Below are 17,170 nucleotides of genomic sequence, written 5' to 3'. Positions count from 1 at the left end.
TCTGAAACATTCTTGATTCCCTCGATTGGGAGCGGTCGATACTTGGCACAACTCACCACTCCCTCTCTCTTTCGTGATGGCACGGTGGCGCAGCGGTAGAGTTGCTGCCTAACAGTGAATGCAGGACCGGAGACCCGGGTTCCATCCCGACTATGGGTGCTGCCTGTACGGAGTTTGTACGTTCTCCCCGTGACCTGCGTGGGCTTTCTCCGAGATAGAAACATAGAAAATAGGTGCAGGAGTAGGCCATTCGGCCCTTCGAGCCTGCACCACCATTCAATATGATCATGGCTGATCATCCAACTCAGTATCCTGTACCTGCCTTCTCTCCATACCCCCTGATCCCTTTAGCCACAAGGGCCCCATCTAACTCCCTCTTAAATATAGCCAATGAACTGGCCTTAACTACCCTCTGTAGCAGAGAATTCCACAGATCCACCACTCTGTGTGAAAAAAAACTTTCTCATCTCGGTCCTAAAAGACTTCCCCCTTATCCTTAAACTGTGACCCCTTGTTCTGGACTTCCCCAACATCGGGAACAATCTTCCTACATCTAGCCTGTCCAACCCCTTAAAAATTTTGTAAGTTTCTATAAGATCCCCCCTCAATCTTCTAAATTCCAGCGAGTACAAGCCGAGTCTATCCAGTATTTCTTCATATGAAAGTCCTGCCATCCCAGGGATCAATCTGGTGAACCTTCTCTGTACTCCCTCTATGGCAAGAATGTCTTTCCTCAGATTAGGAGACCAAAACTGTACGCAATACTCCAGGTGTGGTCTCACCAATGCCCTGTACAACTGCAGCAGAACCTCCCTGCTCCTATACTCAAATCCCACACTCCAAAGACGTGCAGGTTTGTCAATTAATTGGCTGTGTAAATGTAAAAATTGTCCCTAGTGGGTGTAGGATAGTGCTAATGTGCGGGGATCGCTGGTCGCGCGGACCCGGTGGGCCGAAAGCACCTGTTTCCGCGCCGTATCTCTAAACTCTCTCTCCGTTCCTCCTGGTTGTTTACCTCTCGGTTCAGCTCTCACCTCCTCTGCTGCGTGCAGGTTGTCTGGTGCTCTCTCTCTGTTGCTGCCCGGCTAAGAGGCTGCCTGGCGGACGCTGGCTAACGACTGGTTGGCTGGATGTCTGCCTGGCTGGGAATGGTCTGCCCTGACTCACTGGTTGGCTGGCTAGGTGGTGGATAACTCTGGCACTCTCTCTGTCCGCGACAACTGCGGCGCCTGCTGCTGTTCCTCTCCTGTCCTCCACTGCAGGTTTATAAATACAAATCAAAACATTATGGAAGCAGATATCTTAAAATGAAACTATTTATTCACAAAATGCTGGAGTAACTCAGCAGGTCAGGCAGCATCTTGGAGAGAAGGAATGGGTGACTTCAGTCTGAAGAAGGGTCTCATAATTTAGATTTCGATTTTTAGATTTAGAGATACAGCGCGGAAACAGGCCCTTCGGCCCACCGGGTCCGCGCCGCCCAGCGATCCCCGCACCCTAACACTATCCTACACACACTAGGGACAATTACAAAAACATTTTTTTTACATTTGCCCAGCCAATTAACCTACAAACCTGCACGTCTTTGGAGTGTGGGAGGAAACCGAAGATCTCGGAGAAAACCCACGCAGGTCAAGGGGAGAACGTACAAACTCCGTACAGACAGCGCCCGTAGTCAGGATCGAACCTGAGTCTCCGGCGCTGCATTAGCTGTAAGGCAGCAACTCTACCGCTGTGCCACCGTGCCGCCCAGAGTGTCTCGACCTGAAACGTCACCCATTCCTTCTCTTCAAGATGCTGCCTGATCTGCTGAGTTACTCCAGCATTTTGTGAATAAATACCTTCGATTTGTACCAGAATCTGCAGTTATTTTCTTACATTTAAAATGAAACTACAGATGTTCCGAAGAAAACATTTTATCAGGATTCATCACAGCCTGGTTTGGGAACAGCTCCACCTAAGACCGCAAGAAATTGCAGCCAATTGTGAACGCAGCCCAGACCATCACGCAAAACAACCTCCCTTCCATCGACTCCATCTACACTTCACGCTGCTTCAGATCAGAAGTAATCAGTGCCTGTAGGTCCATTGTTGGCTGGGGAAGGTGTGATCTCAAGAGAATCAATGTGGGGAACTATGGAACTGGTAAAATGACTAGGGTGGAGGAAGGGGGCAAAGAGGGAGGGTGGAGGGGACTCTTGTGGTCCTTAGTCCATCCAGCGCTAGACTCCAGCAGCTCCTTACTATATGTTCTGTGTATGGTGTGGAACATGATATCAAATATAGTGCCGGTCAGAGTGTTGTTGTGATATGTAGAACCAAAGAGGATAAATGTCTAAAATGTCCTGATTTTAAATGATAATAATCTTAGTGTCTGTAATAAGGTAAAATATCTTGGACATTTTATTACAGGACAAATGACAGATGATGAGGATATTAATAGACAACGCCGCATGATGTATGCACAAGCAAACATTAGTGCGTGTACAGATGGGGTGAAGATGTCTCTGTTCGGAGCATATTGTACACCTCTATACTGCACACTTGTGGTCAAACTACAGAAAAGCAAGCTTACAGAGACTTCAAGTAGCTTATAATGATGCTATGAGAATATTACTTAAGAGACCTAGATGGTGTGGTGCAAGTGAAATGTTTGTGGCTGCAGGAGTCAATTCTTTACAAACTGTCTGAAGAAATCTTATGTATAAATTTATTTGCCGGTTTAATGACTCTGAAAATGAAAACATCTTCGCCTTATCAGACATAAGGTTTAGCACAATAAACAATAGGTGCAGGAGGAGGCCATTCGGCCCTTCGAGCCAGCACCACCATTCAATGTGATATTGGCTGATCATTCTCAATCATTACCCCGTTCCTGCCTTCTCCCCATATCCCCTGACTCCGCTATCCTTAAGAGCTCTATCTAGCTCTCTCTCGAATGCATTCAGAGAATTGGCCTCCACTGCCTTCTGAGGCAGAGAATTCCACAGATTTACAACTCTCTGACTGAAAAAGTTTTTCCTCATCTCCGTTCTAAATGGCCTACCCCTTATTCTTAAACTGTGGCCCCTGGTTCTGGACTCCCCCAACATTGGGAACATGTTTCCTGCTACACGCTACCAATCCCAGCTGTGGAACATTGGTGTAAGTTGTCTTGTTGTAGGACACTGAGATTTTTGTAAATTCTTGTTTTTAAACCATGTATAGTGCTTTTGTTAGTAATTTATTCTATGTAATGTCTTGTCTTTTATCTGCACCCTGAGTCTGTAATAAAATAAAGTAAGCAAGTAATGAACGATGAAGTTGTTTAGAATGAGAGAATTCTGAGTTGTGAGCTACCCAAGCAAAATATGAGCCACTTTTCCTCCAATGTTCGTGTGTCCTCCCTGCATCTACATTTCTTTGTTTCTACTTAATGAAGGTAATGCCATTGAGTTTCAAGGGTTATTGCATCCATCCTCTCTTGCTGCTGCTAGTTCTTACTGTTTGGTGTGTTAATAAAATCCAATAATATGTTCATGTCATATAAGCAGAATTAGGCCATTCGGCCCATCAAGTCTATTCTGCCATTCAATCATGGCTCATCTATCTCTCCCTCTCAACCCCATTCTCCTGCCTTCTCCCCATAACCCCTGACACCCGTACTAATCAAGAGCCTATCAATATCCATCTTAAAAATATCAATTGACGACCTCCACTGCTTTCTGTGGCAATGAATTCCACAGATGCATCACCCTCTGACTAAAGAAACTCCCCCTCTTCTTTCTAAAGGTCAGTTTATTCTGAGGCTATTGCCTGTGGTCCGAGACTCTCACACTAGAGAAAGCATCCTCTCCACATCCACTCTATCCAGGCCTTTCACTATTTGGTAGGTTTCAAAGAGGTCCCCCACTCATCCTTTTAAACTCCAGCGAGTACAGATCCAGTGCCGTCAATTGCTCATCAAGGGTTGCCAACTTCCTCACTCCCAAATAAGGGACAAAGGGTGACGTCACCGCCCCATGCCCCACGTGACCAGCCAGCGGCCACGTGCTCCCGCTCCACCAAAGGCAGCCTCCCGGGCCGGGAGGCGGGTTGCTACGCAACCCCCATTAAGCGGCACCCAGGCCTACACTGTCTGGGACTACAGCGACCCCCGGGCTACAGTGTCCGTGCCTACAGTGTCCGGGCCTACAGTGTCCAGGGATACAGTGTTCGGGCCTACAGTGTCCGGGCCTACAAGTGTCCGTGCCTACAGTCTCCGGGCCTACAGTCTCCAGGCCTACAGTCTCCGGGGCTACAGTGTCCGGGCCTACAGTGTCCAGGCATACAGTGTCCGGGCCTACAATGTCCGGGCCTACAGTCTCCGGACCTACAGTCTCCGGGCCTACAGTGTCCGGGCCTACAAGTGTCCGGGCCTACAGTCTCCGGGCCTACAGTCTCCAGGCCTACAGTCTCCAGGCCTACAGTCTCCGGGGCTACAGTGTCCGGGCCTACAGTCTCCAGGCATACAGTGTCCGGGCCTACTGCGCCATCCGGGCCTAATACAGGACAAGGGCGGTCCCGTACGGGACAAACCAATTTAGTCCAAAATCCGGGCTAATACAGGACAGTTGGCAACCCTACACTCATCATATGCTAACCCAATCATCCCTGGGATAAATCTGGTAAAGTTCGAGATCGAGAATGATCGCAGGGATGATCAAGAACGGATCATTCTCGTGAAAAATAATATGGCGGATTAACATTCGAAGCCAACAAAGGAAACCAGACTCCAGTACATACATGTCTAGCAGCAATCTTGGAAAACCCAATGGCGTTTCCATCCTCGTCCATCACTGAGATCCCTTCTTCCAGCTCACCATGCCTCATCAGCACCACGTTGCTGACATTTGCCGCCGCTGCAGGAGGGTGAGATTCACACATCATGCGTCATAAATATTGGCTGATCAGCCACTTCTGAAACATTGTCATATGTTATAGACAATAGACAATAGGTGCAGGAGGAGGCCATTCGGCCCTTCGAGCCAGCACCGCCATTCAATGTGATCATGGCTGATCATTCTCAATCAGTACCCTGTTCCTGCCTTCTCCCCATACCCCCTGACTCCGCTATCCTTCAGAGCTCTATCTAGCTATTAAGAGCTCTATCTATCTATTATGTTGAAAGACTGGAGCGACTGGGCTTGTATAAGCTGGAATTTAGAATGATGAGAGGGGATCTTATTGAAACATATAAGATTATTAAGGGATTGGACACGCTAGTGGCAGGAAACATGTTCCCGATGTTGGGGGAGTCCAGAACCAGGGGCCACAGTTTAAGAATAAGGGGTAGGCCATTTAGAACGGAGATGAGGAAAAACTTTTTCACCCAGAGAGTTGTGAATCTGTGGAATTCTCTGCCTCAGAAGACAGTGGAGGCCGATTCTCTGGATGCATTCAAGAGAGAGTTAGATAGAACTCTTAAGGATAGCGGAGTCAAGGGATATGTGGAGAAGGCAGGAACGGGGTACTGATTGTAGATGATCAGCCATGATCGCAGTGAATGACGGTGCTGGCTCGAAGGGCCGAATGGCCTCCTCCTGCACCTATTATCTATTGTCATATAATGCCTTCATTTTCAGTCGTCTTGTTGAGTCTCATTGTCTGTAACTTGTTTTCACCTAGACCACATGTAACAATGGCTTGTTTCCTTTATCATTGTTACTTTTTTGCATATCTTTGATTCATTTGTTCGATATCTCTCCATATCACCGTCTATACCTCTCGTTTCCCTTTCCCCTGTCTCTCAGTCTGAAGAAGGGTCTCGACCCGAAACGTCACTTATTCCTTATCTCCACAGATGCTGTCTGACCCGCCGAGTTACTCCAGCCTTTAGTGTCCATCTAAAGTCAGAACCTTTTCGCCAAAGTGGAAATGTCAGACTAGAGGTCATAGCTTTAATGGGAGAGGGGGAAAATTTAAAGGGAATGAGCGGGGCAAGTTTTTTTACACAGAGTGGTGGATGCTTGAAACGCGTTGCTGGGGCTGGTGGTGGAGGCAGATACGATAGTGGCGTTTCAGACTGGAACATGGATATGCAAGGATTGGAGGGCTATGGATCACGTGCAGGCAGGTGAGATTAGTTTAACTTGGATTCATGTTTGGCTTGGACATTGTGGGCCGAAGGGCCTGTTCTTGGGCTGTACTGCTTTGTGTTCTACCTTATAATCGGCTTGGAATAAAGTATTTTGGCCCATAATACCTTTTCGATTGCGGGCATTTCTCTGCACCATGCCAGGATTACCCATTACTCTGTGTTGCCAACTTTCTCACTCCCAAATAAGGGACAAAAGGTGACGTCACCGCTCCGCGCCCCACGTGACCTCACCCAGCCAGTGGCCACGTGCTCCCGTTCCATCAATGACCCGCAGGTTGCTACGCAACCTCCGTTAGGCGGCGCTCGGGCCTCCGGGCCTACACTGTCCGGACCTACACTGTCCGGGCCCACAGCAGCTCCTGGGCCTACAGTGTCCAGACCTACAGTGGCACCCAGGCCTACACTGTCCGGACCTACAGTGTCCAGGCCTACAGCGGCCCTCGGGCCTACAGTTTCCGGGCCTGCAGAGCCCCCCATGCCTAATACGGGACAAGGGCGGTCCCGTAAGGGACAAACCAATTTAGCCCAATATACGGGATGTCCCGGCTAATATGGGACAGTTGGCAACCCTACCCATTACATACAAGAGCTTTCATTCACATACAAGTTATGTTGTGCACTAGAAGAAACAGGGGATATCTATTCTCCAAAACTGTCACACTGACTTACATGAGAGCAAATGAGAAACACTGAGAAAACATCTTATACTCTATTTATTGCATGCACTGGAGTTTCAAATTTTAACCTTTAACGACTCATGGAAAAAAAACACCTGGTGCTGGAGGAACTCAGCCAATGAGGCAGCAACTGTGGATGACATGGTCAGGTGACGTTTTGGATCAGGACCCTTCTTCAGACTGATGTAGTAGGGATAAGAAAGTTGGAAAAGAGAGGTGGGGGTGGGACAAAGCCTTGGCAAGTGATAGGTGGAGCGGAAGATAGACACAAAATGCTGGAGTAACTCAGCGGGTCAGGCAGCATCTCTGGAGAAAAGGAATATATGATGTTTTTGGTTACATAGAAACATAGACATAGAAAATAGGTGCAGGAGTAGGCCATTCGGCCCTTCGAGCCTGCACCGCCATTCAATATGATCATGGCTGATCATTCAGCTCAGTAGCCTGTACCTGCCTTCTCTCCATACCCCCTGATCCCTTTAGCAAAAAGGGCCACATCTAACTCCCTCTTAAATATAGCCAATGAACTGGCCTCAACTACCTTCTGTGGCAGAGAATTCCACAGACTCAACACTCTCTGTGTGAAGAAATGTTTTCTCATCTCGGTCCTAAAAGACTTCCCCCTTATCCTTAAGCTGTGACCCCTGGTTCTGGACTCCCCCAACATCGGGAACAATTTTCCCGCATCTAGCCTCTCCAACCCCTTAAGAATTTTATATGTTTCTATAAGATCCCCCCTCAGTCTTCTAAATTCCAGCGAGGACAAGCCCAGTCTATCTAGTCTTTCCTCATATGTAAGTCCCGCCATCCCAGGGATCAATCTGGTGAACCTTCTCTGTACTCCCTCTAAGGCAAGAACGTCTTTCCTCAGGTTAGGAGGCCAAAACTGCACACAATACTCCAGGTGCGGTCTCACCAAGGCCCTGTACAACTGCAGCAGAACCTCCCTGCTCCTAAACTCAAATCCTCTTGCTATGAATGCCAACATACCATTCGCTTTCTTCACTGCCTGCTGCACCTGCATGCTTGCTTTCAATGACTGGTGCACCATGACACCCAGGTCACGTTGCATCTCCCCTTCTCCCAATCGGTCACCATTCAGGTAATACTCTGCTTTCCTGTTCTTGCCGCCAAAGTGGATAACCTCGCATTTGTGGCGGAAGTGGCGGCGCCTAACGGCAGCGGCTCACTAGCAGTCTGTTCGTCTTTTTTCCTTTTTTTTTTGTTGTGTGTCGGTGTTGGGATGGTTTTTATATATATTTTTGGTTGTGTATGTGTGGGAGGGAGTGGTGGTGTGGGGGGGGGGGGGGGGACTTTTCTCTTCCTCACGGCGCGGGGTGCGGCTCGGCTGCGGGGCCTAACATCGCCCGGTGCGGCTTGGCCGCTGGACTTTACATCGCCCGGTGCGGCTTGGCCGCTGGACTTAACAGTGCCCGGTGCAGCTCGGCCGCGGGACTTAACATCGCCTGGTGCGGCTCGGCCGCGGGACTTTACATCGCTGGTGCGGCTCGACTGCGGGACTTAACATCGCCCGGTGCAGCTCGGCTGCGGGACTTAACATCGCCCGGTGCGGCTCGGCCACGGGACTTAACATCGCTGGTGCGGCTCGACCACGGGACTTTACATCGCCCGGTGCGGCTCGGCCACTGGACTTAGCTGCGCAAGGCTTGGTCGCGGGCCTTTCATCGCCCGGTTCGGCCGCGGGACGTTTCAGCGCCCGGTGCGGGGACTGTGCGGGTCGGTCGGGGACGAGCTGTCTGTCCGTGGGTGTGGGGAAGAGAGTGGAAGTTTTGTTGCCTCCATCACAGTGAGGGGGTGTTTGGAGTCACTGTGATGGACGTTTGTGTTGGGGTTATGTGTCTTGTGTTCTTTTTTTCTATGACTGCTATGTAGTTTCGTTCGGTACTTCGGTGCCGAAGTACCGAATAAAACTCTGTTATACCTGTTATACCTGTTATTTATCCACATTATATTGCATCTGCCATGCATTTGCCCACTCGCCTAATCTATCCAAGTCACTCTGCAGCCTCCTAGCATCCTCCTCGCAGCTAACACTGCCACCCAGCTTCGTGTCATCCGCAAACTTAGAGATGTTGCATTCAATTCCCTCGTCCAAATCATTAATATACACTGTAAATAACTGGGGTCCCAGCACTGAGCCTTGCGGTACCCCACTAGTCACTGCCTGCCATTCCGAAAAGGACCCGTTTATTCCTACTCTTTGCTTCCTGTCCGCCAACCAATTTTCTATCCACCTCAACACCTCAACACCATCTTCAGACTGAGGGTCAGGGGAAAGGGAAACGAGAGATAGAGACAGTGATATAGAGAGGTATAGAACAAATGAATGAAAGATATGCAAAAAAGTAACGATGATCAAGGAAAGGTGGAGCCCACAATTGTTCATTGTTGGCTGTGGGCTAGGTGATAACAAGCTGACTGGATAGCATGCAACCAAAAAGATTTTCACTGTATCTCAATAATAAACTAAACTACATTTGAGGGCGTGCAGCGTAGGTTTACTAGGTTAATTCCCGGAATGGCGGGACTGTCATATGTTGAAAGACTGGAGTGACTAGGCTTGTATACACTAGAATTTAGAAGGATGAGAGGGGATCTTATCGAAACGTATAAGATTATTAAGGGGTTGGACACGTTAGAGGCAGGAAACATGTTCCCAATGTTGGGGGAGTCCCGAACTGAGGGGCTACAGTTTAAGAATAAGGGGTAGGCCATTTAGAACGGAGATGAGGAAAAACTTTTTCAGTCAGAGTTGTGAATCTGTGGAATTCTCTGCCTCAGAAGGCCGTGGAGGCCAATTCTCTGAATGCATTCAAGAGAGAGCTAGATAGAACTCTTAAGGATAGCGGAGTCAGGGGGTATGGGGAGAAGGCAGGAACGGGGTACTGATTGAGAATGATCAGCCATGATCACATTGAATGGCGGTGCTAGCTCGAAGGGCCGAATGGCCTCCTCCTGCACCTATTGCCTACTATCTATTGTCTATAACCAGGTATTAGTCTCTGGAGACCTAGCCATGTTCTTCAGAGATGCTACCTGACCAGCTAAGTTACTCCAGCACTTTGTGTCTCTTTTTTTGTAAACCAGCACCTGCAGTTCCTTGCATAGCCAAGCACCAGCCTGGCTTGTGGCACGCTCCTACTAAGTTTCGCTGGAGACACAGTTCACAAACAGCTGACCAAGACATCTATATCCATGTAAATAGTTAAGTCTCATGAACGATAACAAATCAATTTAATTTTCAAAGGAAACAGATAGCCTCTAATTATTACTTGATTAGTATGAAGTGTTCTGCCTGATACTTAGGAAATGTAAACATGTTAGCTCCTGAGAAAGTGAGAAAATTGAGACGGAGATAACGAGACCAGGGAGAAATACAGAGATAGACAAGGTGTTTTTGCTCTTCCAAATTTAAATCTTTGAAATAAATATTGAACGCAAACAGAAAGCCTCCAATTATCCCCGATTATCACCTGTGCTTTATTGAAAAATGTTCTATCTGCTGTATTAAACAGGTGCTCCACTGGGCTTGGTTTCAGATCAGTCTGAAGAAGGGTCTCGACCCGAAGCGTCACCCATTCCTTCTCTCCAGAGATGCTGCCTGACCCGCTGAGTTACTCCAGCATTTTGTGTCTACCTGGTTTCTCCATTGTACAGGAGACCACACTGTGAACACTCAGTGTAGGGCACGAGATTGGAAAAAAACAGACACAAAGTGCTGGAGAAACTCAGTGGGTCAGGCAGCATCTCTGGAGAAAATGAATAGTGAAAGGGCTGGATAGAGTGGATGTGGAGAGGATGTTTCCACTGGTGGGAGAGTCTGGGACTAGAGGTCATAGCCTCAGAATAAAAGGACGCACCTTTAGAAAGGAGATGAGGAAGAATTTATTCAGTCAGAGGGTGGTGAATTTGTGGAATTCATTGCCACAGAGGGCCGTGGAGGCCAAGTCAATGGATATTTTAAAGGCGGAGATTGACAGATTCTTGATTAGTACGGGTGTCAGGGGTTATGGGGAGAAGGCAGGAGAATGGGGTTAGGAGGCAGAGATAGATCAGCCATGATTGAATGGTGTAGACTTGATGGGCCAAATGGCCTTATTCTGTTCCTAGAACTTATGAACAGGTGACGTTTTGAGTCGGGATCTGCCTCGCCAACAGTCTGTCTGACCTTTCTTCTTTTTGTTATTTTTAGTATGTGTTAAAAAGTATGTTTTAGTGTTCCTTGGTTTGTTTTATGTGGGGGGGGGGACTTTTTTTTCAATCTCTTACCTCGACGGAGATGCGATTTTTTTGCATGTCGTATCTCCGTCCCCACTGCGGCCTAACATCGAGGAGTTGGTGGCCTTTCCTGGAGACCGGCCCGGCGCTTCACGCTGCGGGCGCGGCGCGGACTTTAACACCGCGGAGCTTGCGATCATTGCCGGGGATCGACTGTGGAGAGCTCCGACCGCGGGGCCTGTGGACTTTAACACCGTGAAGCCCGCGGTCTCTGGTCAGCAGAGGCCGACTCGGGAGCTCCACGCCGCGGAGAGAGTTTCAACCGCCCCGACACGGGAGTTTCGATCACCCCGACGGGGGCGTTGATGGTCGGCTGCGGGGGCTTTGATCGTCCAGACTGTGGACGGTTTGACTGCCCCGACCGCGGGAGAACAAAGAGGAAGAGGATTAAACTTTATTGCCTTCCATCACAGTGAGGAATGTGGAATCCACTGTGGTGGATGTTTATATTAACTTTTATGTGGTTGTGTGTCTTGTTGCTTTTCACTTAGTATGGCTGTATGGTAACTCAAATTTCAATGTACCTTAATTGGTACATGTGACAATAAACTGATCTTGAAACCTTGAACTATCTGCAACTGTCTAATTCTGTCGACATTACTATCCCAGTTTGTACGAATCTGGAACATACCGGCTTCTGAACGGCCCTTCCATGAGCTAGGGTACTGTCCGATTCACCTCTACCCCATTGCGGACATTGGACTTTGTCTGTGGAACTGATGTGCTACAATGCTGAGAACTATATTCTGCACTCTGTATCTTCCTCTTTGCTCCAACTATTGTACCTGAGTTTGACGTGCAAAAGGACACAGAGTGCTGGAGTAACTCAGCAGGTCAAGAAGCATGTGTAGGAAGGAACTGCAGATGCTAGTTTATACCGAATATATGGACCCAAAATGCTGCAGTGACTCACGGGGTCAGCCAGCATCTGTGGAGAAAAGGAATAGTTGACTGTTCGGGTCCGAACCCTTCTTGAGACGGATGCATGGATAGGTGATGTTTCAGGTCAAGACCCTTCAGACTGAAGAAGACTGTACTGATTGTTTTGAAACTGAAATTTGACCTCATTGCATTTATGTACAGTATCTGATCTGATTGGATAGCATGCAAAATAAAGCTCTTCACCTTTGGAATAAGGGACTGCAGATGCTGGTTTACAAAAATGGACACAAAGTTTTGGAGAACATGGATGGGTGATGTTTCGGATTTAAACCTTTTCCTCTGAACGTGGTATACGTGACAATAATAAACCAGAATCTAAATCTATTAGATGGAGAATGTGAAAACGTGCTGAAGCATGTACATAAATTCATAAGTCATAGAAGCAGAATTAGGCCTTTCAATAGACAATAGGTGCAGGAGTAGGCCATTCGGCCCTTCGAGCCAGCACCGCCATTCAATGTGATCATGGCTGATCATTCTCAATCAGTACCCCGTTCCTGCCTTCTCCCCATACCCCCTGACTCCGCTATCCTTAAGAGCTCTATCCGGTTCTCTCTTGAATGCATTCAGAGAATTGGCCTCCACTGCCTTCTGAGGCAGAGAATTCCAGATTCACAACTCTCTGACTGAAAAAGTTTTTCCTCATCTCCGTTCTAAATGGCCTACCCCTTATTCTTAAACTGTGGCCCCTGGTTCTGGGCTCCCCCAACATTGGGAACATGTTTCCTGCCTCTAACGTGTCCAACCCCTTAATAATCTTATATGTTTCGATAAGATCCCCTCCCATCCTTCTAAGCCCATTGAGTCCCTTTCAGCCCATTGAGTCTACTCTGCCATTCAATCATTGCTGGTCTATCTCTCCCTCTCAATCCCATTCTCCTGCCATCTCTCCATAACCCCTGACACCCGTACTAATTAAGTATCTGCCAAACACCGCTTTAAAAAAAACAATGACTTGGCCTCCACAGCCGGCTGTGACAATGAATTCCACAGATTCACTACCTTCTGGCTAAAGAAATTCCTCCTCATCTCCTTTCTGAAGGTACGTCCTTTTTGTCCCCTTACACAAGCAATGTTCACAAGTCATAGGAGCAGAATTAGGCCATTCGGCCCTTCAAGTCCACTCCGCCATTCAATCATGGCTGATCTATTGCTCCCTCTCAACCCCATTCTCCTGCCTTCTCCCCGTAACCCCTGGCACCGCACTAATCAAGAATCTGCCAATCTCCGCCTTAAAAAGGCGGTGAATCTGTGGAATTCTCTGCCTCAGAAGGCAGTGGAGGCCAATTCTCTGAATGCATTCAAGAGATAGCTAGATAGCCGTCTTGGCAATGAATTCCACAGATTCACCACACTATGGCTGAAGGCCTCTTCCCATAATCCCCTGGGCAAGGTGCTGCGGAATCAATCATAAAACTCAAAGAAAGACACGAAATGCTGGAGTAACTCAGCGGGACAGGCAGCATCTCTGGAGAGAAGGAACGGGTGACGTTTCGGGCCGAGACCCTTCTTCAGACTCCTTCCTACACATAAAACGCAAAGCACCGGGCAAAGGAGGGTTAATTGTGAAAGAAGCAAGCAAATTAATGAGCGCGCAAGCTCGCAGTCAGACCTTCCCAAGGGTTTCACAGCACAGGCCGACTGCAAGCTGGCGGTCGGTGTGTGCCTGTGAGTGGAAGTTTGGGCGGCTCTCCTCCATCGCGGCAGTGGAAAATGCACACCTTCCAAATCAGGAGACAGCGTGTTGCCTGGAGGAACTGTCGGCAAGAGAGGTAGAAGGCTGGGATAACAAATCTGTCTCAGTGTGAGACTCCGGGGGGGCAGCAGCCGGAGGTCCCGGTACTTACCTGGAGGACGTTACAGAGTATTGTGCTCAGTTCTGGGCACCCTGTATACAGGAAAGATGTTGTCAAGCTGGAAAGGGTACAGAGGAGATTTACAACGATGTGTGGGAAGGAACTGCAAGTGCTGGTTTAAACCGATGGTGCTGGAGTAACTAGGCGGGTCAGATAGCATCTCTGGGGAAAAGGAATGGGTGACGTTTCGGGTCGAGACCCTTCTTCAGACTCCATCTCCAGCTTTTTGTGTCTCAGGGAGAGGTTGAGCAGGCTGGGTCTTTATTCCTTGGAGAACAGGCGGATGAGGGGAGATCGTATAAAGGTAGTATAAAGTCATGAGAGGAATAGATCGGGTAGACGCACAGAGTCTCTTGCCCAGAGTAGGGGAATCGAGGACCAGAGGACACAGGTTTCAGGTGAAGGGGAAAAGATTTAATAGGAATCTGAGGGGTAACATTTTCACCCAAAGGGTGGTGGGTGTATGGAACGAGCTGCCGGAGGAGGTAGTTGAGGTTGGGACTATCCCAAAGTTTAAGAAACTGTCAGACAGTTACATGGATAGGACAAGTTTGGAGGTATATGGGCCAAATGCAGACAGGTGGGACTAGTGTGGATGGGGCATGTTGGCCTGTGTGGGCAAGTTGTGCCGAACCGGGGCCTGTTTTCACGCTGTAACACTCTGTGACTCTATCTATGACTGGATCATAAATAGCTGCAAGTTTGTGGAACATTGCGTACGTAGGTTGATGGAGGTTTAGTTTCGTTTAGTTTAGTTTAGTTTAGTTTAGTTTAGAGATACAGCCCACCAAGTCTGCACCCAGCAGCTCCCCGCACTTTAACACTACCCGACACACACAGGGGACAATTTTTACAATTACACCAAGCCAATTAACCCATAAACCTGCACGTCTTTGGAGTGTGGGAGGAAACCGAAGATCTCGGGAAAACCCATGCAGGTCACAAACTTTATACAGAGGGCTTTATCCTGCAGTCAGGTTCGAACCTGGGACCCTGGCGCTATAAGGCAGTAGCTCTCCCATTGCGCCACCGTGGCGCCCTACAGGTGCACAGTACAGATGCACTAAGGAGCAAGCTGGATAAACCCAACAGTAATGGTTTGGGGGGGGGGGGGGGGGGAGGATGGGGAGAGAGATTCTTGCAGGATAAAACCATCTACCAAGGTTTAAAAGTCCAGTTTCCATGAAACATTACCCCCTCACAGAAGGGCATCAGATAAAGAGAGGGGAGGAGTGAATTAGTCATAGAGCCATACAGTGTGGAAACAGGCCCTTCAGCCCAACTTTCCCATGCTGACCAATAGACAATAGGTGCAGGAGTAGGCCATTCGGCCCTTCGAGCCAGCACCGCCATTCAATGTGATCATGGCTGATCATTCTCAATCAGTCCCCCGTTCCTGCCTTCTCCCCATACCCCCTGACTCCGCTATCCTTAAGAGCTCGATCTAGTTCTCTCTTGAAAGCATCCAGAGAATTGGCCTCCACTGCCTTCTGAGGCAGAGAATTCCACAGATTTACAACTCTCTGACTGAAAACGTTTTTCCTCATCTCTGTTCTAAATGACCTACCCGTTATTCTTAAACTGTGGCCCCTGGTTCTGGACTCCCCCAACATTGGGAACATGTTTCCTGCCTCTAACGTGTCCAATCCCTTAATATTATTCCCTTATCATGAATCTGTACATTGTAATCATGTATTGTCTTTCCGCTGACTGGTTAGCACGCAACAAGACCAACATGCCCCATCTACACTAGTCCCACTTGCCTGCATTTGGCCCATATCCCTCCAAACCTGTCCTATCCATGTACCTGTCTAAATGTTTCTTAAATGTTGCAATAGTATCAGCCAGCGTAGCATGAGGTGGCTTTGAGAGGAAGGAGGGACAGAGACGGCCACATGTGAATGGTTCCTTGCTGAACATTCATCAGTTCGGTTTAGTTTACCGTGTACCGAGGTACAGTGACAAGCTTTTGCTGTGTGCTAACCAGTCAGCAAAGTCTGATCAAGGATAGTCCAAGAGTCACCAATGAGGTAGATAGTAGTACAGCACTGCTCTCTGGTTGTGGTAGGATAGACAATAGACAATAAGTGCAGGAGGAGACCATTCGGCCCTTCGAGCCAGCACCGCCATTCAATGTGATCATGGCTGATCATTCTCAATCAGTACCCCGTTCCTGCCTTCTCCCCATACCCCCTGACTCCGCTATCCTTAAGAGCTCTATCTAGCTCTCTCTTGAATGCATTCAGAGAATTGGCCTCCACTGCCTTCTGAGGCAGAGAATTCCACAGATTCACAACTCTTTGACAGAAAAAGTTTTTCCTCATCTCCGTTCTAAATGGCCTACCCCTTATTCTTAAACTGTGGCCCAGTTGCCTGATAACAGCGGGGAAGAAACTGTCCCTGAATCTGGAGGTGTGCGTTTCCACACTTCTGTACCTCTTGCCCGATGTGAGAGGGGAGAAGAGGGAGTGGCCGGGGGTGAGTCTGGGTGATGATGCGCGATGCTCAAGCTAACGTGAACTGTAATCACTTCCATCCTTTAGCGGCTGCCACAAGCTGCCAGCGAGTTTGGACTCGAGTCCTCATCAAAATTGGACGCTGTCAAAGGTGTTAATGCAGCGTTATTTGCGTATGTTTTAGATCACAGAGTAAGTGGCGTGTTGACAGATTGCTATCTGAGGTGAGACCTTCTGAAATGTCAGGCAACGTGACAGGGCACAGGGGCCAATAAATCAGAGTTGCAGAGAAAGATTACAGTGCTGTGGAGAAGTCACCACGCTCCAGTTACAGCATCTACACTGAGGGGAGATCACTTAATCCCCTCAGTTGTATCCTTTCTCATAGAAACATAGAAACATAAGTGCAGGAGGAGGCCATTCGGCCCCTCGAGCCAGCACCGCCATTCATTGTGATCATGGCTGATCGTCCACAATCAGTAACCCGTGCCTGCCTTCTCCCCATAACCCTTGATTCCATTAGCCCCTAGAGCTCTATCTAACTCTCTTTTTAATTCATCCAGTGAATTGGCCTCCACTGCCCTCTGTGGCAGAGAATTCCACAAATTCACAACTCTCTGGGTGAAAAAGATTCTTCTCACCTCAGTTTTAAATGGCCTCCCCTTTATTCTAAGACTGTGGCCCCTGGTTCTGGACTCCCCCAACATTGGGAACATTTTTCCTGCATCTAGCTTGTCCAGTCCTTTTATAATTTTATACGTCTCTATAAGATCCCCTCTCATCCTTCTAGGTTGCAGAAGGGGAAGCTGGCCTCCATTGTGG

At 48.4% G+C, this 17,170-nt stretch overlaps 1 protein-coding gene across 1 annotated transcript in view; it reads right to left on the bottom strand.

Moving 5' to 3' along the window:
• Nucleotides 1-17,170, bottom strand: part of LOC144595875 (sideroflexin-5-like) — a 221,213-nt gene that overhangs the window by 91,140 nt on the left and 112,903 nt on the right. Inside the window, exon 11 of the mRNA XM_078403737.1 lies at nucleotides 4,765-4,880. Within this exon, the coding sequence (XP_078259863.1) occupies nucleotides 4,765-4,880 (116 nt within the window). The remainder of the gene's footprint in view (nucleotides 1-4,764; nucleotides 4,881-17,170) is intronic.

This window comes from Rhinoraja longicauda, chromosome 1 (genome assembly GCF_053455715.1).
Source record: "Rhinoraja longicauda isolate Sanriku21f chromosome 1, sRhiLon1.1, whole genome shotgun sequence".
NCBI classification, from domain to species: domain Eukaryota; kingdom Metazoa; phylum Chordata; class Chondrichthyes; order Rajiformes; family Arhynchobatidae; genus Rhinoraja; species Rhinoraja longicauda.
The sequence above is the reverse complement of the archived record's forward strand: the minus strand, read 5'-3'. Positions and strand labels throughout refer to the sequence as shown.